Genomic DNA, 22426 nt, shown 5'->3' on the forward strand with positions numbered 1-22426 from the left:
AACCAAAACCTATGGCAAAATTCCATGGTCACAAAGCATATACTCTAGCAGCAATCTTTCACAAATCTTCAAATCCTCCCAAACACCACAAAGGTCGATCTGACTCAGGTGTCTGCTGCCAACATCAGTGTCAGCTTGACTTATAAACGAAAGAACTATGTAGGAGGAAATACTGACAGGAAACTGGAAGACAGTAAAATCTCCTTAAAGAAAGTAGTTTCTAGTCATTAAAGTATCAAGAAATGTCTAAAAACAATGCCTGATGGGCAAAGCTTACATTACATCCTTACTCAAGACAAGAGAGGAGCTTGGAAAAAGCTTGCACCTGAACTGCCAACTCACTAAGGGTTTCTCTGGGCATCCAGCTTCTCAATGTCTAAAACAACGTCCAGGAAAGCCCGGCCACACCATGTCACCATACCTGAGCCAGCTCCTTAACGCGCTTCTCCAGGGGTGTTGGCAGGCCTTCGGGGAGGGACGAGGGCTGCCTGAATTCCTGGTCCAATCCCACCCCAAGGGAATCACTTCCATCATCCATATCACGGAAGGGGCTTCCTTCTGGAGACTCACTGAGCAGTTGCTCCAAGTCCAAATCAGTCAGCGAGTCCATGGCAGTGGCCGCCTGAAGCAAGTCGTTGTCAGAGGTTGAGCCAAAGAGTGAAAGTAAGGGGTCAGAGGCACCCTCCAGTTCCCGAGAGCCCTGGGCTTCCACGGAAGAGGCCACTGCAGGCCTGTGCTCCTCCTCCCTCTTCTTCTGAGCCTCTTTCTCCTTCTGAAATTTCTTTAGCATCTCTTTAACACTCAAAGCCCCAGAGTATTTCTTTTTCTTCTTCTCCTTACTGGCATTGAGGGCTGTGAAGCTGCAAGTAAGAAGGAAGAAGCCAGTCACACAGGCTGCAGGACCCCTCCCCGCAAGGGAACTCAGGAGGCCTTTGCCCCTGCTCCCAGGGCGACAGGCTCCAGGAGCACCTCAGTCACAGTCCACCCTGTTTTATTCCTCCCTCCTCTTGGCATATGGAGCTCGTTCTGGCTGAGACCAAAGCTTAAGAGTTAATACAGGTTAGCAACATAATCTAAATATCCGATGGGTTTTTAACAATCACTGCCAGGCTGAAATAAAAGAATGCAAAAAAGGGAAGGGGCAAGAAAAGTATTTAAAGGCAGAAAGCAGGAGCAGCAGAGAACAGCAGCAACTTGAAGGCAGCTGGGGTGAGACTAAGTGAAGAGAAGGAAGCAGGACCATAGAAGACGAGGGGAACAGCTGACAGAACAACTAGGGCACAGAGGAGTGCTCAAGAGAACAGCAACACCAGCAATCACACAGTGACAGAAACAGCTGCCAACACTGACAGTGGAACAGAGAAGCTCTGGCTGTCTGACACACAGAGATGTGAGCGTCTTACTGTGCCCAGCAAGGCACTGTGGGAGGCGTGGGGAGGACGGGAGGCCAGGCCCTGCTGCCTCTTCTAAAGCTGTGGGGAGGAGGGTGAGTCAGCTCCCAGGTGTCCTGCCCTAACAGGTCAGACTGCAACCTAGCAAAGAAGCTGCTGCCTCTCACCCGGCTTTGGAAAACTTGGACTTTTTCGATTTCTTCTCCTTGTCATAAGAGTCATCTTTTTTCTTCTTCTTTATCTTCTCACCACCTTCCTTCAACTTCCGCTTCTGAGAATTAAAGACAAGGCACAGTTACACAGCTCCCTAACTGAGGGAGCAGGTGCACTACACAGCACTGGCCTTGCTCCGCCCAGGTCATACTCTGAGACCTGTCTTATCTGCTTTGTGAGCAGAAGCTCACAGATCGGTCCCTGGACCACAATCCCACAGCATTCCCACTGACAGTACCTCCTGGAAACGCCCAGAGCCTTGTGAAGCCTGAAAGCTTTCTACTTCTCTCATTTTAAGCACACAAGCACTGGAAGGCATTTTAAAATATGTTTATCTTTGGGTGGGTGTAGCACCCACAAGTTAGGCTGCCACTTAAGACACTGACATCCTACTTCAGACTGCCAGTCCAAGTCCCAACTTCTCCACTTCTGATCCAGTTTCCTACTAACACATATCTGGAGGCAGCAAATCATGGCTCATGTGCTGAGGCCCCTGCCACCCACCTGGGAGACCTAGATAGAGTTCAAGGCTCCCAGTTTTGGCCTGGCCAAACCCTAACTGTTGCAGGTATTTAGAAAGTAAATCAGAGAATGGAAGACTGATCTGTCTCCTCTCGTTGTTTCCTTTGAATAAAAAAAAAATTTCTTTAAAAAATTAACTATGCTCATATTAAGGTTGACATGCTTTCAGCGGGTGACAGCCCTGGGAACTGAAGTCCTCGATATGTCCACAGAAGAGGGTCAGCAAGGGTGGCACACACTCCCTCAACTCCACACCCTCACTGCTCTCGTCCCCAACCTGAGAACACTTCGAGCAACAACTCTGTGGAACGTGCTGGGATGTCCCAGGATAGGGACACGATGCCCGAGAGCTGAAGAGCCCCATCAGCACTTGACCTTAGTACAGCTCTGCCCTTGCACCAGCCTCCTGAGCCATCCTAAACCAGCACATAGTCTGCTGAGTCGCCTACTGGTCTGACAGAATCATGGCAAAAAAGCATTTCTGAAATCCAAAAGCAAGCAGGCTCTAACCTTTGGAGATTTTTTCTTCTTTTCTTTAATGAAGTCATCCTCAGATTCTGATGCTTGTCTAAACTGCAGGGTTCCAGAGTTAATGTAAAATCCTCCATACTTTGTGGTCAAAGAAGCAGGAACAAGCTCATCATACTGAAGGGGGGAAACAAACTGTCAGCTCCAAGTTCTGTTGTGTTTCTAGCCCAAAGGTGCAAAAAGGGTACCGAAAGATATGTGACCTCGTTTCTCTGTCACACTTTAGACAGCATGCTAAGACATCCTTCTGGTCAGTCATGAAATGTGCAAGCAGCAAGGCGTTCAGACAGACCTACCCATGTTCACATGAAGGAACTAAGGCCGGGATCAAGGCAGTAGCTTCCTCTTGCCTTATACTAAAAGGAGGGCATGCCTGCTCTGACTGCTCCGACATCCTGGCTGCTATCAGTAAAAGCTAAGGTATGGTGGTGGTGCTCATGTTCAACTACTTACCGCCTCAGAGTTATCGATGAAGGAATCGGACTCATCATAACCATACCCCATATCAATCAAGTCCTGTATTCGGTCTTTCCTACGTTTCTTTCCACCCTAAAATTTAAGAGCAAAGGGTCATATTTTTTATGCATTCACTGAATTATCGCCTTGAACACTAGCTAGATTATGGATTAAAGCACCAGGCAATCTACCACATATCCCAAAACCTTCTTCCCTGCAGATCTGCTTAAAACAGGGCACAGGTGGGCAATGTTGCACAGTGAGTCAAGCTGCTCATATCCAAGCACCTGCTTCTGATCCAGCCTCCTCCTAATGGATACCCTGGGAGGCGGCAGACATTGATGCACTAGTTGAGTCCCGTCCACCCTCATGGGAACCTCAGAAGGATGGGGTTCCTGCATCCTGCTGACTCTTGCCTGGCCCAAGCATAGTTGTTATTAACACTAGACATACTTACACTTGTACTACAGGACCTAAGACAAGATGAACTACATGGCTTCTTATGCTCCATTTCAAACAGTACCACCAAGGCAGGCAAGAGCCCCTCTGGGTCATTCACCATTGAGCACCACATGCTTCTCCTGCCACATGCATTTCTGTACCTTCACCTACTTGTTTGGTAGCTGTATTCTGCTCACACCTAGCATTACACTTATTTTCAGATCAATGATATAATCCACTAAAACTATATGAAAATGTCTAGAAACCTATCCTACTCAACAAAGTTGTTCCGTTGTTTGAGAGAGAAATCTTACATATTTTTCTTCAAACTTCCGGGCAAGAGCCTCCACTTTATGCCTTTCCTTTTCTTCATCATTGAAAGGATCCAAAAGATCTTTTTTCTGTAAAGAGATTGTTCCATTAAATTTTTTTTTGTTTTTAAATTGCACAATTCTATTCACAGAATGACAATCAACTAAGAACATGTTTTTCAGAAACACAATACATGTTATCATATCAGTATTTATTTTCACTACTAAAGGCTGTTAAATCCCAGTCAACAGATTAAAAATGTTAAGGACTGACTAAATGTAGCACTTGTACTTGTGCGCTTTGCTGTTTAGAAATACCATGCACTTTATACTTCTCAGTCCTACCAACTTCAAACCCAGGTTCTCCATGTGCACTATCCCCAGAAGCTGACCTTCCCAAAGTAATTTAAGTAAAACACAAAAGTTACAGAAAGAGTGGATGGAGTCTAGAACTCCATCTAGGTCTCCCATACAAGTGGCAGTGTCCCAAGCATTTGGGCCATCCTCCACCACTTTCCCAGGCACATTAGCAGGGAGCTAGATCAGAAATGGAGCAGCAAGGACATGAACTAGTGACCATTTGGGATGCCAGTGTCACAGGCAGCATTTAACATGCTCTGCCACAATGCCAGACTCTTAAAGCCCATCTTCATCTCCTTTCATCCTCTCGATCTCAAAACTTTCCAAAAAAGAGAGAGACTCCTAAGGCAGGTATATCAAGGATTGCAAAGCAGGGGTGGGTATGCGGTGTAGCAACTGCGTGGTCACTTGGATGCCTGCATCTCCTATCAGAATATCTGGCTGAACTCTCAGTCACTTTGCTTCTGATTCACCTTCTTGCCAGTGTGTGCCCCGACTCAGCTCCTATCCCCATCACCCCTGTGGCAGCTCTAGATGGAGTTCCCAGCTCACGGCTGAGGTGAACCAGCAGTCACAGACACCTTTTTCTCTTTCTACCTTTCAAATAGAACTTAAAAAAAATTTTTTTTTTTTAACATAAGTTCATAGAAAATACATTTAAAAAAAGAGACTCTAAGGGTTGACACAGTGTCCTATCAGGCTAATCTTAAAAAAAAAAAAAGAAGATTTACTTATTTTTATTGGAAAGTCAGATTTACAGAGAGAAGGAGAGAGGAAGATCTTCTGTCCCTGACTCCTCATTTCCCCTTGCCCCCCGCCAAGTGGATACCACACCGGAGCTGAGTCGGTCTGAAGCCAGGAGCTTCCTCTGGGTCTCCCCTGCGGGTGCAGGAACTATGGGCTGTCCTTCACTGCTTTCCCAAGCCGTAAGAAGGGACAGGATGAGAAATGGGGCAGCCAGGACACAAACCAGTGCCAATATGTGTAAAACAAGGACTTTAGTCACTAGGCTAAAGTGCCAGGCCCCACCAGGTTAATCTTATGCCCATGGCATTGTCATCCCATACAGACACTGGCTCATGTTCCGGCTGTCCTATTTCTGATCCACCTCCTTGCTTATGGTTTTGGACCCCTACACCCATATAGGAGCCCCAGAAGAAGCTCCCAGGTTCAGACTGGTCCAGCTCTGGCTGTTGTGGCCATCTGGGGAGTGAACTAGCAGACAGAAGCTATCTCCCCCTAAGTAATTCTGACTTTCAAGTAAAATAAATATATCTGCGCGCGCGCGCGCGCACACACACACACACACACACAAAGACAAGATTCCAAAATAGACTGAAACACTAAGGGCTGGAAAAATGAAACTCATAACACCCTCCAACTACACCTACTGAAATCCTATCCATCCATGAAAGATCAGTTAAAGGGACACTTACCAACAGTATAGAATATAGTCACATACAATGCACATATCACAAATGGTTCCTCTTCCAGACAGTGGTGAATTGGTATCTTCTAATCTTTCCACAAAGATTGCATACAATTTGAATGGTCCAAATCATGAGCAGCACACAAATCAACACATAGCAGTAAAGCCTTGCAAAACAGTAGTCTTTCAATAACTACCCTTTTCTGACCAGAGCAGAATCCACCTCTGTCCAAGCATCCAGGACACAGGCTCCCCTCACTCAGGTCCTCCAGGGCCTGAATCTGTCTCAGGCTGAAGCAATGACCACAAAGTAACATCTGCTACCTGTGCAGGTCTCCTCAAATACCTACAAGACTGCAGGGGTAGGACTGGAGCAGCCTCTTTCCATCATTAACACAGTCCAGTGTCCAGCACAAGGAGGGCTCACTGGAAGAAGCACATGCCAAGTTAACTGACGCCCACTGTGTGGGGCTGCACTGTACTGTCATCACCACACAGCAGACCCACGGCATTCAGTTCTGACCCTAAAATCCAGGTGTGACCCCTGACACTGGACCCAAAGTTCTATACAACAGAAAAGTTCTATACAATAGAAATATAAAATACTATTTGGAGCCCCAAAAATAGTAAAATCAGAGGGCACTGGGACTCTAATTTCAGTTGACCGAGTTGATTTGAGCCTATAAATGAACACATTAGCCAATACTGGATGCCCTTCTCCAGGAAGAAGGTTGCATACCTACCCTGGAAAAAGGATAGTCAATGCATTTTATATTTGTTCCTTATGCACATGCTGGCCTCTGGCACAGCGCTGTCTTTCACACAATCAGATCTTAAACTCAGTTGAGGAAAAACACGAACAAAAAAACCGAGGTAATCCTTCTAACCAAATAACCCCTCTTTAAATGGTACATCCATCAATCAGACTGACTGGGCACTGAGGTGTTCACCAAGACCATCTCATTCCAAAAACATGTCATAAGCCAGTTTACTGAGAGTCACTCTGGAGACCAGAATGCTGAACGTGCAGCTGAATTTACCTTTTTCTTCAGAGCCTAACCTACTGCAAAGGGTTAAAATTGCTCTTCATCTATCTCCTACAGCCATTAACTAATCCTATTAACATAAAGTACAAAAAAACACACAGAAGTGACCTCAGCTGTTAGCTGCCAAGGGCCTGGGAGGAAGGGTTCTGGGTCCTGAGTCCTGGTCAAGTGCAGGTTCCAGGGACGTGTTGAGTCCATGAATATTTATCAAGCCATGTGTTTAAACATGTTCACTTTTCTAATATATGTAATTCAATAAAAACTTCATCAGAAATGCTTAAATTGGACTCGGAAAGATTGCCCAGCAGCGAAAGTCCTGGCCTTGAATGACCTGGGATCCCATATGGGTGCTGGTTCTGTTCCCAGCGGCTCCACTTCCCATCCAGCTACCTGCTTGTGGCCTGAGAAAGCAGTGAAGGACAGCCCAAAGCCTTGGCACCCTGCATCTGCATGGGAGACCTGGAGGAAGTTCCTGGCTCCTGGCTTCAGATTGGCGCAGCATCGGCCATTGCACTCACTTGGGGAGTGAATAATCAGATGGAGGATCTTCCTCTGTCTCTCCTCCTCTCAGTATATCTGACTTTGCAATAAAAATAAAGAAATCTTTAAAAAAAAAAAAAGCTTAAATGTTAGTGAATTGCTGAAGCCAGGTGATGAGCAGCTACTATGTCTTATAGTTTCAAAGTTTCATACTAAAGAGTGAAGAAAACCTCTGGAAAACAACAAACACCATTTTTAAACATTTCAGAGGGGCTGGTTGGTGCCCTAATTGCTACACTTCTGATTCAGTTCCCTGTTAAAGGCCTGGGAAAAACAGCTCAAGACAGCCTAACCGCCTGAGCCCCTGACACCCATGTGGAAACCCATACACATTCAATGCGCCTGGCCTGGCCTGGCCCGGCCCTATGGGGGGCTCAAGCTCTCTGTTCCTCTCTCTCACTCTTTCAAACATAAATAAATTTTAAAAATAAATAATAATAAATCATTGTTTTCAAACACCCCAAAAGTCTAGCACTGAATTCCAGCATGAGATCAAACAGATTGGTTTCATTTACACCTGGCATGAAAAAATTTGCTATTTATTTATACTGACTAGCCATAATTCATATTGGCTTTAGAAACATTGTATGTTTTTCTCTAACATAAATCTAAAGAGAAGTTCTAGAAAGAATTCTCTCCTATCATGCCCAGGGCCAGGACCAACAAACTTGGGCTTGCTCCATCTTGGGGCCACCCAACCTTCTTCAGGCAGCCTTGCTTCCCTGCCAGAAGTCCTTCACATGCACAGACACCCAGGCCTGGGCCAGCAGCAGGACTCCAGGTTCCACTGGACCTACCTTGTCTCCAGGTTGAAGGCCTTTAACCTTTCCTCGTATATTCTTGACCAGCTCTGGGTAGAAGAATTCCGGGCACCGTTTGTGATCCGGTTCAAAGAGTGTGAGTGTGATCCGAACAGCTGCTGCAGCAGGCTCACAGTCTTGATGTGGCTCTGTTCCAATCTCCTCCTTCCGAGACTTCTTTAAAAATGCAGGATTTAGAGAACCTGGGAGAGAGGTGAGCTGGACCCTGTGGGGCTCCGACATGGCTACCACCAGGTCTCAGCAGGTGTCACTGCATGATTCCTGTTAACACACAAGAGTTGCCAGGTCAAACCAAGGGGACAAAATCACTACTTTCTCATTCAATTACACAGGTTTAAGTTTAGAATTTCTCTGTCAATAATCCATTGCTAAGCTTTTTAAACTGTCATCAGCTGCTTTCCTTTATATGTTTTCTAAAGATTTTTGTCTGAAAGGTGGATTTTTGCAGAGAGAAGCAGAGTTCTTCCATCCACTGTGTTCACTCCTGCAAGCGCCACAGCTGAAGCTAAAGCTGGGAGACAAGAACCTCCCACAAGGTTGCAGGGGCCCAAGCACTAGGATCATCCGCTGCTGTCCCAGGCACATTAGCAAGGAGCTCCACCTGACATGAAGCAGTCAGGGTTCCAGGGCTGCAGATGGCAGCTTAATCCGTATGTCACAATGCCAGCCCCTCGCCTAGTTCTAGCGTGCCCTCTCCAACCAGATCTCTCATACAGTCTGACAAAGTATTCATCTCATCTAACTTTTTAAGTTGAACTCACTATATTACAATAAGCTGGGAGAGTTTCTTTAATTCTTAACTAAATAATCCTTTTTGGTCCCAGTGTGATAGCGCAATGGTTAAGGTTGTCGCCTTGAATGCGCCAGGATCCCATATGGGCACTGGTTCTAGTCCCAACAGCTCCTCTTCCCATCCAGTTCCCTGCTTATGACCTGGGAGTGTAGTCGAGGATGGCCCAAGGCCTTGGGACCCTGCAGCTGTGTGGGAGACCCAGAGGAAGTTCCTGGGTCCTGGCTCTCTGGCTTCGGGTCAGCACAGCACCGGCCATTGTGGCAAAATGGGAAGTGAGTCACTGGACGGAAGATCTTCCTCTCTTTCTCTCCTCCTCTCTGTACATCTGCCTTTCCAATAAAATAAATAAATTAAAAAAAATAATAATAATAATCCTTTTTGGCCCTGCTGATTCTACATTTAACATACAGGATCATATCAGATACCTAGAGTATGCAACGTTCATCGGTTATATTTGAAATGCTTAAAAAATGCAATTAAGGTCTAAAGTATTTCCATGTTTAAAGGACATAATGTATTTACACACTGTTTATATGAGTTACTTAAGTCACTGAAAAGGTTTTACTATCACGTTAATAAATTCACCTCTTGAGAACTTTAAAGTATTCCAGAGAAAAAAGATAAGTTACCTTAAATGCAGTTTAAAATATTTAAGGGAGTTTAATTTTGTAAAAATAATTCATTATTTAAGGAGACAATTTCCTACACTGGTGCATTAATTGAACCACTGTCAAAGATGGAATATCTAAACATTTAAAAATTAAATGACAGGGCCCAGCATGATGGCCTAGTGGCTAAAGTCATGGCCTTGAATGTGCCAGGATCCCATATGGGAGCCGGTTCTAATACCTGCAGCTCCGCTTCCCATCCAGCTCCCTGCTTGTGGCCTGGGAAAGCAGTCGAGGACGGCCCAAAGCCTTGGGACCCTGCACCCGCGTGGGAGACCCAGAAGAAGTTCCTAGATCCTGGCTTCGGATCAGCACAGCACCAGCTGTTGCGGTCACTTGGGGAGTGAATCATGGGACGGAAGATCTTCCTCTCTGTCTCTTCTCCTTTCTGTATATGTAACTTTGCAATAAAAACAAATAAATAAATAATTCAATGACAAATTATGGGCCCCATGCGGTAGCCTAGCAGCTAGGGTCCTAGCCTTGCACATACCGGGATCCCATATGGGTGCTGGTTCCTGTCCCGGTGGCCCTACTCTCCATCCAGCTCCTTGCCTGTGGCCCAGGAAAGCAGTCCAAGTACGGCCCAAAGCCTTGGGAAGGAAAATCTTTGAATGGAAGATCTTCCTTTCTGTCTCTCCTCCTCTCTGTGTATGTGACTTCCCAACAAAAACAAAATCTTTAAAAAAATAATAAAATGACAAATTAAAGATCAACTATCTTTGTTTGCATATTCTTCAATTACTAAATAAACAAAAGGCTAAATTAACAAATGGGTAAAGTTGCTGGTATTCCATATGAGTGCTGGCTTGAGTACCATACCAGCTGATTCCTTTCCAATCAGACTGCCTGCTAACATGCCTCAGAAAACAGTGGAGGATGCCCCCAACGGTTTGAGCCCTTCCATCAGTGTGGGAGACCTGGCAGAAGTTCCTGGCTTTACACTGGCCCAGCTCAAGATGCTGCGGCCATTTGGGCAATGAACCAGCAGGAGGAGGATCTGTCTCTCCCTAATTCTGCCTTTAAATAAGCATACAAATATATTTTTTTAAATCTCTAAAAGGCATAAAAATAAGTTTAAATACTTTAATGAGCTGAATATTGCTCTACACACAAAAATATTCTTCTCACAAAACCACAAGTGCTACTTGCAGTACAATGCTAGTTTGTATTTCTAGTTATTTTTTTTTAAAGACCTATTTGTGTTTATTGCAAAGTCAGATATATACAGAGAGGAGAAGAGAGTCAGAGAGGAAGATCTTCCAATGATTGACTGCCCAAGTGAGTGCAACGGCCAGTGCTGTGCCGATCCGAAGCAGGGAGCCCAGATCCTCTTCCGGGTCTCCCACGTGGGTGCAGGGTCCCAAAGCTTTGGGCCGTCCTTGACTGCTTGACTGCTTTCCCAGGCCACAAGCAGGGAGCTGGATGGGAAGCGGGGCTGCTGAGATTAGAACTAGTTTCCATATGGGATCCCGGGGCATTCAAGACCATGACTTTAGTCGCTAGGCCATAGCGCCGGGCCCTCTAGTCATGTCTATAGTTGATACATATTTTGTTAATGTAAACGTTCTTACATTTTAGCTATTAACATTTTCAAACTGGTTATTGCTGAAGCAAAAGCTAATTGTGTATGCTAACTTCATAAATCCTTTACTAAACCCTGAAATTTTTTCCTCCACAATAGGCAGGCCCACGATGCGCACAAATCAACATCTTTTTACATGCTTCTCGTTTTTGTTTCCTGTCATATTGCATTGGCTAGAACTTTAGATAAGAGAGGCTTTGTTTCTTTCTCTGGTAATACCTCTAGGTGACTTCAATGTTCATCCTTTTTTTAACCAAGCCGTAGGCTGCAATCCTTCAAAAAGCTAAGAATGTTTTGGTCGGGGACGTGTGAGGTTTATCACTCCCCGTAGGTCTGTCTGAACGCGCGCGTGTGCACAGGCGCGCACATACACACACACATACACATCGCACGCCCCAGAAACTCATCCAGGGCCCTCCAGGGAAGCCGGGCTCCCAAGAGCAAATGGGATGTGGTTCACCCCGGAGCGCCGGCAGCCAGCTGGCCAAGTCAAGTCCGGGCACTGGACGCTGTCAGAGTCCGCGGCCCCACGCCGCAGCCCACGCTGCCCAGTGCAGGCTTCGGGCTGACGGCGCCTGCAGCACGCTCCGCGTCCGGTCTTCCGGCTGCCACAACTTCTCAAAACAAAACAAAAACAAGCTCTACTAAAGCGAGCCTCCACCTGAGCGCCCGGCCCCGCCGCCTTACGCACCTGGGTCCCCAGTGCTGACGCGGGCCGCAGACGTCCCTCCGCGGGGGTCCGCATGCCGGCCCCGCGGTCCCGGGCGGAGAGCGGCTAGCGGTCGGCTCCCGAGCCCTGTCTGCGGCCGGCCGGCCGGCCAGTACCGCTGCCCATGGCGGGGTCCCGCGCCGGCCCGGCAGGAAGCGGAGGAATGCCAACTCGACGTCCGCGGAACAACTCGAAAACCGCCGTAGGACAACTTGCCGCGCTCGGACACGGCTTCCGACGCTGGCCGTCGAGCAGCGCGCCCCGGCGCCGCGCCCCGGCCGCGGGGCCTCCCGGGCTGCGGCCGGGGGGAGTCGGCCGGGCACGCGGCCCCAGGCTCGGGAGGCTGGCTTCCAGGCCGCACCGAAGTCCCGTCAGGAGGCAGCTACCGGGAGCAGCGACGGGGCCGGCAGGCGCTTCGGGTTCTAGAATGGCCCCGGGCCCCGCGCCGAACTAACGGCCGTAACGGAAGCACCGAAAGAGGAAGACGGCCGAGTCCAGGAACCCAGGGGCGAGGCGGGCCGCAGAGCCGACTGCCTCCCGCGCTTGCCCGGCCGCACCGTCGCCGCCGCTGCCGTCGTCGCCTCCTCAGACCGCGGGCTCTTCGTTGTCACGAGCCGAAGGGAGGGGGAAAGAGCCGGGAGTCTCCGGGCTCCGGCGCGCGGAGACCGAGGCGCCCGAGTCACATGCTGCTCGGCCGACCAATAAGCTCCGGCGGGCGCGGTGACGTCGGAGCGGCGGCGTGGCCGATGACAGCAAGTCCCTGTCACGTGGCCGAACCCACTCCAATGGGCGGCGCCGGGCCGACCTGATGTTCCCGGCGGCCCGTGCGTCGGCGGTGGTTGGGTGGTAAGATGGCGACTGTGAGTCTGCGGCTCGGCGACTTGGTGTGGTGAGTCCTCGGGCGACCGGAGCCGAGCGAGACGCGTCCGGGAGCTGACTGTCTAAGTGTAGAGTTTGCGGCCAATCCTGGAGTTCCCTTTCTGTGCGCCTCAGGCCGTGGACAAGAAGGGGAAGACGAGGTGCCAGGCTCTCCGAGCGACGCTGGGCGGAAGGGGCAGTTCAGCCCCGGGGGACAGAGGCCGAGAGTGGCCTCATAGGGCTCGGCTCTCAGTCCCAGAGCCGCTGGGCGAGGGCTGTCCTCGGGGCCCGGGTGTCAGCGGCCACCGTAAAAGGAAGGCTCCGAGGAGGCTGGGTCCCGGAGGGGGTCTTGGCCGAGGCTGGAGAGCCTTGAGATCCGGATTGGGACGGGAAGGGGGGCCGTCATCTCTCTCCGGACTCGCCCGTCAAAATCCGTGTTTGGTTTGAACTCGACCGGTCCGGATGGCTGGACAAGCGCTGTCTCGGGGAGAAATGGAGCCGGGACTTGGCAGTGCCCCCATGCCGTCCTTCTTCGGTTACCTCTCGTGGTCCTTGTCCCCGGAGACCGTCCGAACCGGGACTGCATGTCATCATCCTCGGAGCTGCGTGGTTAGCCTTTCCACCCTAGGAGAGAAAGCTCCCGTTAGCGTTTGTCAAAAAGTTGGGGGCTGGTCTCCCGGTGAATTAAGCCAGACCTGGTAAAGGGGAAGTCTGTGTTTACCGTCCCCACCCCCATCGCGGTCACGAGGAGGCTCAGCACGAAGCGACTCTCAGACAGTTTTGCTCGTCAGCACAAGAATGCACACCCGTGCACGAGCAGCCTGCGAGGCCACTCGAAGAACTACCCCCAGTCTGCCAGCTTTTGTTCTGGTGCCGGAGGCTGCCAACTGAGGTTGAGAAAAATAAATGACAGTGCGAGTGGGTTGGAGGAGATGAACTGGCTTTTCCAGGGCAAGTTCTGACTCTTTATGTTGCCTTTCAGGGGGAAGCTCGGCCGGTATCCTCCTTGGCCGGGAAAGGTGAGTGTCTTGCCATCCAAGGCTGATCCCCCGAGGTGCGGGTTTTGAGAAGGGGGGGGGAGGAGGAATGAACGATGCCCTCCACTCAGTTTCTAGCGTGAACTAGCTGGGACCGTCCGCAGTGTTAGTGCTTTTACGAAAGGTTTCTGTAATAGAAATGAGGTCATGTAACCTGCAGCCAGCATTTGTTTCTTGGGTCAAAGATATTTTGTGAACCCCAGAAATCAGTTCTAATTTTAATTGCTCTATGCTAAAGTCTAACAAAAGAAGATGGAAATGAATCAGTACATTCTTCAGGAAGAGAGATCTAAATGTAGTCTATTGAAAAGCCAAAGTATTTTTGTCCCAACTAAGTTTAAATCTCCCCCCCCCCACCATATGTGCTGTTCCAGTGCTTCTTTGCAGAAGTTAGCATTCCAGGATTTGCATGAGGTGATTTGTTGTAGCTTTCCAAATGTTCTGATTTTATATACTTGCTAGAAGCCCAGGAAATGTCTTCAGACTCTTTGTGATATGGTGTTCTCCATGCCTTAGTTGTCCTCTCTATTTTTCATACTCTGTCTGAACCCTGCCTGCACAGGAAATATGTTGAAGAATAGCCTGTATGTTTCGTCCACGTGGACAGAGTCAAGTTGCAGACATCTGGGTTGGGGTGGATGTCCATGTGGCTCTTAGTTTTAACTGCTAGTAAGGGATACTGTGTCTACTGGACAATGTGTTACATTCTAGTTATGGTAGAATATTCACAAAGGTCAATGTATCTCAGCAGAAAGGTACCAGATTTGGATAATACTGGTCCCTGGGTTCTTATTCAAGCATTTTTTTTTTTTTCTTTCCACTTTCAAGGTGTGGAAAATGACTGCCTAGCGGGCTGCTATTTCCTCTCCAGGGATGGAAGGTTACTGCCTGGCAGAGGGCTGTTTCCTTCAACCCATCTTTCCCTTTTGCCCTCCAGATTGTGAATCCACCCAAAGACTTGAAGAAACCACGTGGAAAGAAATGTTTCTTTGTCAAGTTTTTCGGAACAGAAGACCAGTGAGTAATATTTATCAGGAGTTTTGCCTTGCTTTTGTTATTTCGTATCTGAGTACAAGTTACTTCTGAAAGTATTCTGGGGCTCCTTAGTTCAGTCTTCTTGCAGTAGATGAGATAGGCACATCATTCTGGTTTCAAAACTTAACAAAAGGTACTATCCTCACCTTGTGGGAATTGTCCTGGCCGGTAACAGTGGCCATTAGGTAAGAACTAGGGTTTATCACCTTCTAAATATGATCAACATTTTTGATAATTGATCACCTATTTTTCTATCCACCTCACTGGCAGTTTTTTTTTTTCCTTAGGATTTATTTTTGTTGGAAAGTCAGATTTACAGAAAGAAGGAGAAGCAGAGAGAAAGATCCACTGGTTCACTCCTCAAGTGACCACAACAGCCAGAGCTGAACCAATCAGGAGCCAGGAACTTCTTGCAGGTTTCCCACAGGGGTGCAGGGTCCCAAGGCTTTGGGCTGTCCTCTACTGCTCTGGAAGGGAAGTGGAACAGCTAGGATATGAACCAGCGCCCAGATAGGATCCTAGTGCATGCATAGTGAGGATTTTAGCTGCTAGGCTACCATGCTAAGCCCCACTGGCAGTTTCTTTAGTAAGAACTGTATGTGATTCTCATGCCCGTGAAGTGTTGTGGTTCATTCATGAGACATATAATGCAAAGTAAAATTTTATTTCTCTTAGTATAAGTAATTGCTGAATCCTTTTTTGTGAAACTAGATGACTTTTTTTAAGATTTATTTTATTTTTTATTGGAAAGGTGGATAAACAGAGAGGAAGATCTTCTGTCCTATGTTTCACTCCCCAGGCGGCCGCAACGGCTGGAGCTGAGCCAATCTGAAGCCAGGAGCCTCTTCCTGGTCTCCCACGTGGGTGCAGGGTCCCAAAGGTTTGGGCCGTCCTTGACTGCTTTCCCGGGCCACAGGCAGGGAGCTGGATGGGAAGCAGGGCCGCTGGGATTAGAACCGGTGCCCATATGGGATCCCGGGCGTGCAAGGTGAGGACCTTAACCACTGCGCCATCGCGCCGGGCCCAAAAGCTAGGTGACTTTACTTAACATTGTAGTAGTAAAGCTTTATTACCAGATGTTTGCTAAAGTTGAAGAAGGCAGGGCCCGGTGCAGTGGCCTAGTGGCTAAAGTCCTCGCTTTGAACGCGCCGGGATCCCATATGAGCATTGGTTCTAATCCTGGCAGCCCCGCTTCCCATCCAGCTCCCTGCTTGTGACCTGGGAAAGCAGTGGAAGACGGCCCAAAGCCTTAGGACCCTGCACCCGTGTGGGAGACCTGGAAGAGGATCTGGGCTCCCTGCTTCAGATCGGCACAGCACTGGCCATTGTGCTCACTTGGGGAGTGACTCATCAGTCGAAAGGTCTTCCTCTGTCTCTTCTCCTTTCTGTATACCTGACTTTGCAATAAAATAAAATAAATCTTTTTTAAAAAAGTTAAAGAAGGCAGCACTACTACTTTGAGACTATTTGACTTGACACAAAGCCACACACAGTCACAAAGAGGGGAAGATTGTGTTGGTTTGTGTGATTTGTTTAGCTTTCTCCCTCATTCAAGTTAATTACTTGGGTCTAACTGTGTGGCTTGATTTCTTGTTTTAAATATTGTGTTACTTTTCACAATATTTATAGAAAAATACAGCTTTAGATTTGAAGAAAAGCATTTCTTAGTAAATGCAATACTGACGGTTAAAATATTCACCCTTTGAGAGCAAACATAATGTGAAGATCCTTTCTGTACTGTTCTTTGTTCATTTAGTTTGGATAACGGTGTTCTTCGCAGTTTAGTGCCTACATAGTATGTCTAATTTCCCAGTACAAATATACCTAGCCCTCAACTCTGTATCCTAAACTAATTTACCATCCTTATCTTGGCAGGATTTCATGGGGGTCAGCTAGTCTGGAGTGGCCAGAGCCACACTGTAGTAGCATGGATTCCGTGAGATCATCCAGCAAGTAAGGGTTGAACATCCACACTCTGAGCAGGGAATTTCTAGATAAGTGAGTGCTGCAGTACCCACCTTCCAGGCGGTCAGTCACGTGTCAGGACAGACAGTTCAGAGGAGGTTGTGTGTGGAATCAGCGGAGAAAGAGCTCTGCATTTGTTGCTGTTCTGACAGACATTCAGATCCCACTTGCCCCCGCTGTAAGGCCTGGGCAGTCTGTGTCACCTTTCTTAGCATCAATATCCTTTTGTGCATCAGGAGGTGATAACCTCTTGCCTCGTGGTTATGAAGGAAAAGTAACATCAGTTTTGTTATGGATTGGCTTATGGCAGGAGCGCAGCGGACATTTAGTCAGGGTATAAATCTGTTCCAAGAGAGGAACAATGCTGGTAAGAAACAAGTGTTCATAAGTAAAGAAAATTGTGGGCAACACACACATACACTGTCGGTGTGCCGGGAGGCAAGGGCAGAGTGTGTGCTTCAAAAGAGAAGACCCTGAGAATTAGAGATTCTTAAGATTGTCAGCCAGGAATGGCATTTGACCAAAAAGGCTTTGACTATAAAATAGTATGTGTAATCTGTTGGTTTTGTGCTTCTGTAGGAATTGGGTAGAACTAGTCGAGAACTTAAAAGGGGATCTAGTGAACAACAATTTGGCCTCTTGCAGTGGCAAAAACGAAGACTGAAAAAAGCATGATCAGAATTCATGAATGTATGGGCTTCATATTTCAGTGAGGGGAACTGTGAGTGGAGTCTGATGGGGCTGCATTTTAGGATAAACGGGAGAAGCACTGGATGAAACATTTTGAGAGGGTTTTATAGGAATGAGAACTAAGTTAGGAAGGACTGAGCTGTAAGTGGTGAACCTCCCTTACCATTTGACATCAAGTAGAAGCACGTGTGAGCTTGGCACATCCAGGGACTGTGCTCTGTTACTGGGCCCTACCAGTGGTGGCCTAACCCGTGGGTTCTTCCTGGGGAATATGAGGTTCAGAGATGTTCAGTTGCAAAACTGAACAAATAAGGGAGAGTATGTATACAGTTACAATGTTTTTATATTGGCATGAACCCTTATGCAAGAGCAAAGAGAGTAGTTCCTTATGAAAAGATATACACAGTAACTCCAATCTTCCAGAGAATTGTTTTTACATCCTGTGAGGAAGAGAGGGCCAGACCTGCCTAATCATGGTCCCTGGTGAGAGAAGGACTTAATAAGATAACTCGGTTCAGCACTCTGAGGCAAATAACCAAGGTAAAATTGCCTACAGATGCTTTTAGAAATTTTGTTTTTGTTTTGTTTTTTAAGAAAAAAATATGAAAAGAAAAATAACTTCAGCATAGTTTTGCTAGCTCCAACAAAGGGTAAGTGTCAGATGCATCAGGGACCGCCTTGGACTGGTGTGGTTGACGGTGGGTGTCTGTCTCAGCAGCGACCAGGCTCAGGGTTCCAGAGTTCTCTCAGTGTCTGTTGATGATGGAGTGAAGGCAGTGTTAGTGTAGGTTGCAGACTGACCAGCAGCGATTCAGGTAATATTGTGGGCGAGCAGCAAGTGATTTGCAAAATGGTAACAGTTTCCAGAGCAGTTCTTCACAGTGAATCCTCACAGAAGCTCTTTCAGGAAATGGATAGATTTATTGTTTGGATTCTTACTTTTTCACAGATGAAAAAACTGGGAGGCTAGGGATCGATGGGTTTCCCTGATAAGATGTTGAAGACCTCAGCCTTAAGTGCTGTTGATATCCACATATATCTAAGGTGGGCCAGATCCGACTGAGTGTGTCTTGTCAGAGTTGGTGGCAAAAGTAACCCTTGTAGGAAAATCTGACTTGTAATTCAAGTTTTGAGGTTGGAACTGTTTGAGTATTCAGTTTTCTTTTCACCTGGCACCTGATTGTCTCACCCTCCATACGTCCAGCACCATGGAGCAGTTGGAAAATTGAGCCGAGTGGATGGTCAGGACCACTGTTCCAGGTGTCACAGTGAGGAAGCAGTGTTCCTGTGCCAGAGTTGGAGTAGCTGTCCTAGAGAGCCTGGTTAGTGTCTGCTTTCCCTGAAGCCTCTCATCTCCTGCTGGAGTCTTCCTTTGTGGCTTGTGTGATGGACTGCAAGAGCAGGTGTCATGCAGAATTGCGGGGACTGGCCCAAAAAGCAGTGACTACCACATTGCATAGATATTGCTTAAAGGCATCATCAAGCAGTTGGAAATATTTCCAGGTTCTAGGAACAAAGATTAAATTAATCTTATTTTAAATCTTAGTTCCTTTAAGGTAATTATTGCTTGAAATTAACTGATACGTTCTTGATATGTGAGAGAGGTGTGTTTTCTAATACCTTCTGAATAAATTAGACACATTTGTAACATCTCAGTGATCTGTATAGCCTCTTTCCATGTTTTTACCAGCAAATGAATCAAACCCACAGCTTTTAATCTCGTCTTGTTCTCACCTTGGACATTGTGCTCAGATCATTGTGTTTGAGAGAGCTGAGATTTGTATAGCAATTGGAGTGGGAGGTTGTAGACTGATGTCTATAATGTATATGATTTTCATTTAAGGGGAAAGTACAACTTTTTGGAATTTATTTTTACTGGACTGCCCCCAAAGTGACTTAGTGGCAGTTCTGTGTTTGTCAGTGAAAAGATCATGTGGGAAGTCCACAGGGTCCAGCTGCTGTGCATGGATGTGTTACAGATGCAGTTAAACCAACTGCTAGGTGAGAACTAAGCCCCAGAGCAACCCTAGACTTCAAGGACTCGTGAGCAGAACCCTCTGAGGGACAGTCAGAACAAGCTTGTGTTCTGTGACAGAGGCCCATGGAGTAGTGATGTGTTGTTTTCTTAAAAAAGTATGTGTTTGTGGTTCAAAAAACAAAAAGCTGAAAATTGTAACAGTTCTCATTATCATCCCTCACCCATCCAGTTAGGCTGTGTTCTTGTCGTGTACCCCTGCAGCGGTAACATAATCTGTGCATAATGACACATAATCTCAGCATCATGGTTTACCAGCAGTGTACCGCCATGCTGCTCTCCAGCTTGCTGGCTTGCACTTAGCTAAATGCCCGAAGAACATTCAGCCTCTGCTGAAGGAAGAGACAAAACTTTTCCATAAAACCCAACAGCAGCAGCAGCCTTACAGAGCTGAGCACTTTGGCACCTTCCCATCCACTGGTTGAGTCGGCTGTGTAGCCCTCTGGACGTACACAGTTGCATTCCATGCCCAGCTCATGTGCCGCTACAGGATGGAAAAGCACCCCTCCTTTAAGAAGACGGAGAGCTTTGGTGGAGGATTTTGTCCTTAAGACTCCCCATCCGAGTGCAGATGTTCAGTTCCCGACTTTAAGTCAGCTCCTGGTGCAACTCTGGGAAGCACTGCTAGTGGCCTGCATTGAGTTTGGGGTTCCCAGCTTCCCTGCCCTGGCCATGGCAGGCATTTGAGGAGTGAACCGTCAGGGGAGTATAATGTCACACTAGTGCTTCCCCCCACCATCCATTTCTGCATCTCAGCTAAATGAATAAAACTGGGAGGTTTTGCAGTGTATCTTTTAGAGAAATTCTATTGAAATAGCCAAAATAATTTAAGTTTGATTTGCTTTGGCGGGCTGATTTATCTGATGTGACAGTATATCAGTTCCCCAAGCAGATTAACGTTTCTTGCATTTATCCATTTAAAGTCATATTTACACTGTCTGCTTCACTTAGCCACCTGTCTTAATGTTTCAGAAGTGGTTCTAGACAGGAAAGTTTCATTTTAGTATCTCAGAATACTATCTGTAGGGTGAATGTAATTCTGGCTGCTGTGTTCCATCTGGCAGAAATCAGTAATACATTTCAAACACGTCAGCAGCAAAATAGGTGTTGGTTTATTGGCACTTCCTCCTCCACAGGCATCTTCGCCCTCCATTCCCTGTGAGTCAGAGGTTGATATGAGGCTGAAGTGGAGGCAGGGGTCATGGTCGGCGAGGCCCTTGTCCCATCTCAAGAGGCTTCCTGAGATCTGCTCTTGTTCTGGGAAGGAGTGCAGTCTCGGCTCCTAGAAGGCAGACACCAGACGTGAGGGCTGTGCCTCTTTAAGCTCCATTTCTGACAGAACATGTGTTACCTCTGAGCCACCGGTTAGTACAGCCTTCCGACCAGTCTGCCTTTACACCAGTCTCATTCCAGTCTCTTTTGAATTTTTGATAAGTACATGGAAAGGCTGAAGAGTCAGTTTAGTGATGCATTTACCAGGAGTTAATGGAGTCCAGCGGTCCTTACACCTTTTCTCTCAGACTCGTTGGCACACGCTGGAAACTAACTTGTTCACTGTGCCAGACCAAGTGGTGCACCTGTCCTCCAACTACTGGTCTGTCTTGCTCTTGCAGGCTGGTGGTGCTAGGCTGCCGTGTCTCATCACAACTGCTTGTGTTGCACAACTCCCAGAGTCCAGTTGGCATTTTGTGTACAGACGTTAGCCATTTTACGATTAATATTGAATATTCTGTAGCTTTCTGTACAGAAGAAAATTTTTAAGTTAGTGAGGTACCCCAGTTTCTGTGTCTAACCTGATCTGCTTTTTCTGAAGGTCATGCTATGAAACGTGTGAGTTTTACAGGGTAAAACATGTATAAATTAATGGCTACCTGACCAAGCCATTGATCTCCTCTTTTACATTTGTATTCTGTGAGCTGAACATCATTTGGGAAACCCAGAAAGCCGGACGTGGCAGATTTGTTCAGACCAGAATGGTAACTACATTTCTTCATTTTCATGTGTTGCACATCAGTGATAGGGATTCAGACTTAAATATCAGAGGTGTCTTGTCTCCTGTCTACACTCTTGAGGAGAATCTCATTTTTAAAGATTTTTGTAACCACTGTACTCGTTCCAAGCTGTATGTTCTGTGTTTTATGTGGCGTGGTAGCCATGGATACCACCGATTGTGAAAAGCTTAGTGGCTGCTACTATCTCTTAGATGTTTGAAGATCCTGGACTTCTTCAGTTCTGGTCGCAGCCCCACGTCTCAGGTGATGGACAGATGGTAAATGTGATTTGCATGGTTGGTGCACAGCAAGTGTTTCCTTACAAGGAATCCTGCTTGTGATGCTGCCAGGTACCCTGACTGCTGGGAACCCCTGTGGAGCCTTTTGAGCTGTCTGAAGAGGACGGGGAGAGGTCTCAGGTTTCTTCTGTCCTCAGCAAGTGCAGCAAGGCTTATTTGGGCATTAATGGTTGGGGAAAAAGAGTGGTAATAAGGAGCCTGCGACACTGTGATTTCACATCAGGAGTGCTCTGGTTTGTGGTTTGAGGTGGTTGGGCATGACTTATTTCAAGAAAGCACACTTCGGGTTCCAAAGTTTGGGATGACTGATAACATGTTTTGCAAAACATCTGGCCTGTTCCAAAGTCCTGTTAAATCCAGTGGGTGCTGTGTACTGGAGAGGTCCTCGCCCATTTGTTTGGCAGCATGAATCCTACCCTTCCTTGTTTGTTTTCTGCTAGTGCCTGGATCAAAGTGGAGCAGCTCAAGCCATATCATGCCCACAAAGAAGAAATGATCAAGATTAATAAGGGCAAGCGGTTCCAGCAGGCTGTGGATGCCGTAGAAGAATTCCTCAGGAGAGCCAAGGGGAAAGACCAGGTGAGAGATCTTGGCATTCACTTTCTGTTGACACCAGACCCATTATTTTTGCACAATAATTAGCAGATGAAATGTAACCCAAACCCCAAACCATTGTTACAAGATGCTAATGGAGAGAGAGCTG

The 22426-nt window shown here is 47.1% G+C and overlaps 2 protein-coding genes across 10 annotated transcripts in view; one reads left to right on the plus strand and one right to left on the minus strand.

Moving 5' to 3' along the window:
• Positions 1-12954, minus strand: part of UBN1 (ubinuclein 1) — a 29849-nt gene extending 16895 nt beyond the window's left edge. For 2 of the 3 annotated variants that reach the window (XM_040973396.1, XM_040973395.1), the window contains exons 1-7: positions 11796-12954; positions 8035-8319; positions 3866-3952; positions 3108-3203; positions 2637-2771; positions 1559-1662; positions 422-860 (exon numbers count right to left, since the gene is read on the minus strand). In XM_040973396.1, coding sequence (XP_040829330.1) covers positions 422-860; positions 1559-1662; positions 2637-2771; positions 3108-3203; positions 3866-3952; positions 8035-8280 — 1107 coding nt within the window. In that variant the 5' untranslated portion in view covers positions 8281-8319; positions 11796-12954. The remainder of the gene's footprint in view (positions 1-421; positions 861-1558; positions 1663-2636; positions 2772-3107; positions 3204-3865; positions 3953-8034; positions 8320-11795) is intronic. The other variant, XM_040973397.1, reaches the window with a different exon arrangement.
• Positions 12631-22426, plus strand: part of GLYR1 (glyoxylate reductase 1 homolog) — a 28201-nt gene continuing 18405 nt past the window's right edge. For 6 of the 7 annotated variants that reach the window (XM_040973399.1, XM_040973400.1, XM_040973401.1 and 3 more), the window contains exons 1-4: positions 12640-12702; positions 13654-13690; positions 14646-14725; positions 22164-22302. In XM_040973399.1, coding sequence (XP_040829333.1) covers positions 12665-12702; positions 13654-13690; positions 14646-14725; positions 22164-22302 — 294 coding nt within the window. In that variant the 5' untranslated portion in view covers positions 12640-12664. Of the gene's footprint in view, positions 12703-13653; positions 13691-14645; positions 14726-22163; positions 22303-22426 lie in introns of all 7 variants that reach the window. The other variant, XM_040973398.1, reaches the window with a different exon arrangement.

Source organism: Ochotona curzoniae, unplaced genomic scaffold, assembly GCF_017591425.1.
Source record: "Ochotona curzoniae isolate NIBS_2020 unplaced genomic scaffold, NIBS_Ocur_1.0 contig_2321, whole genome shotgun sequence".
In the NCBI taxonomy this organism is placed as follows: domain Eukaryota; kingdom Metazoa; phylum Chordata; class Mammalia; order Lagomorpha; family Ochotonidae; genus Ochotona; species Ochotona curzoniae.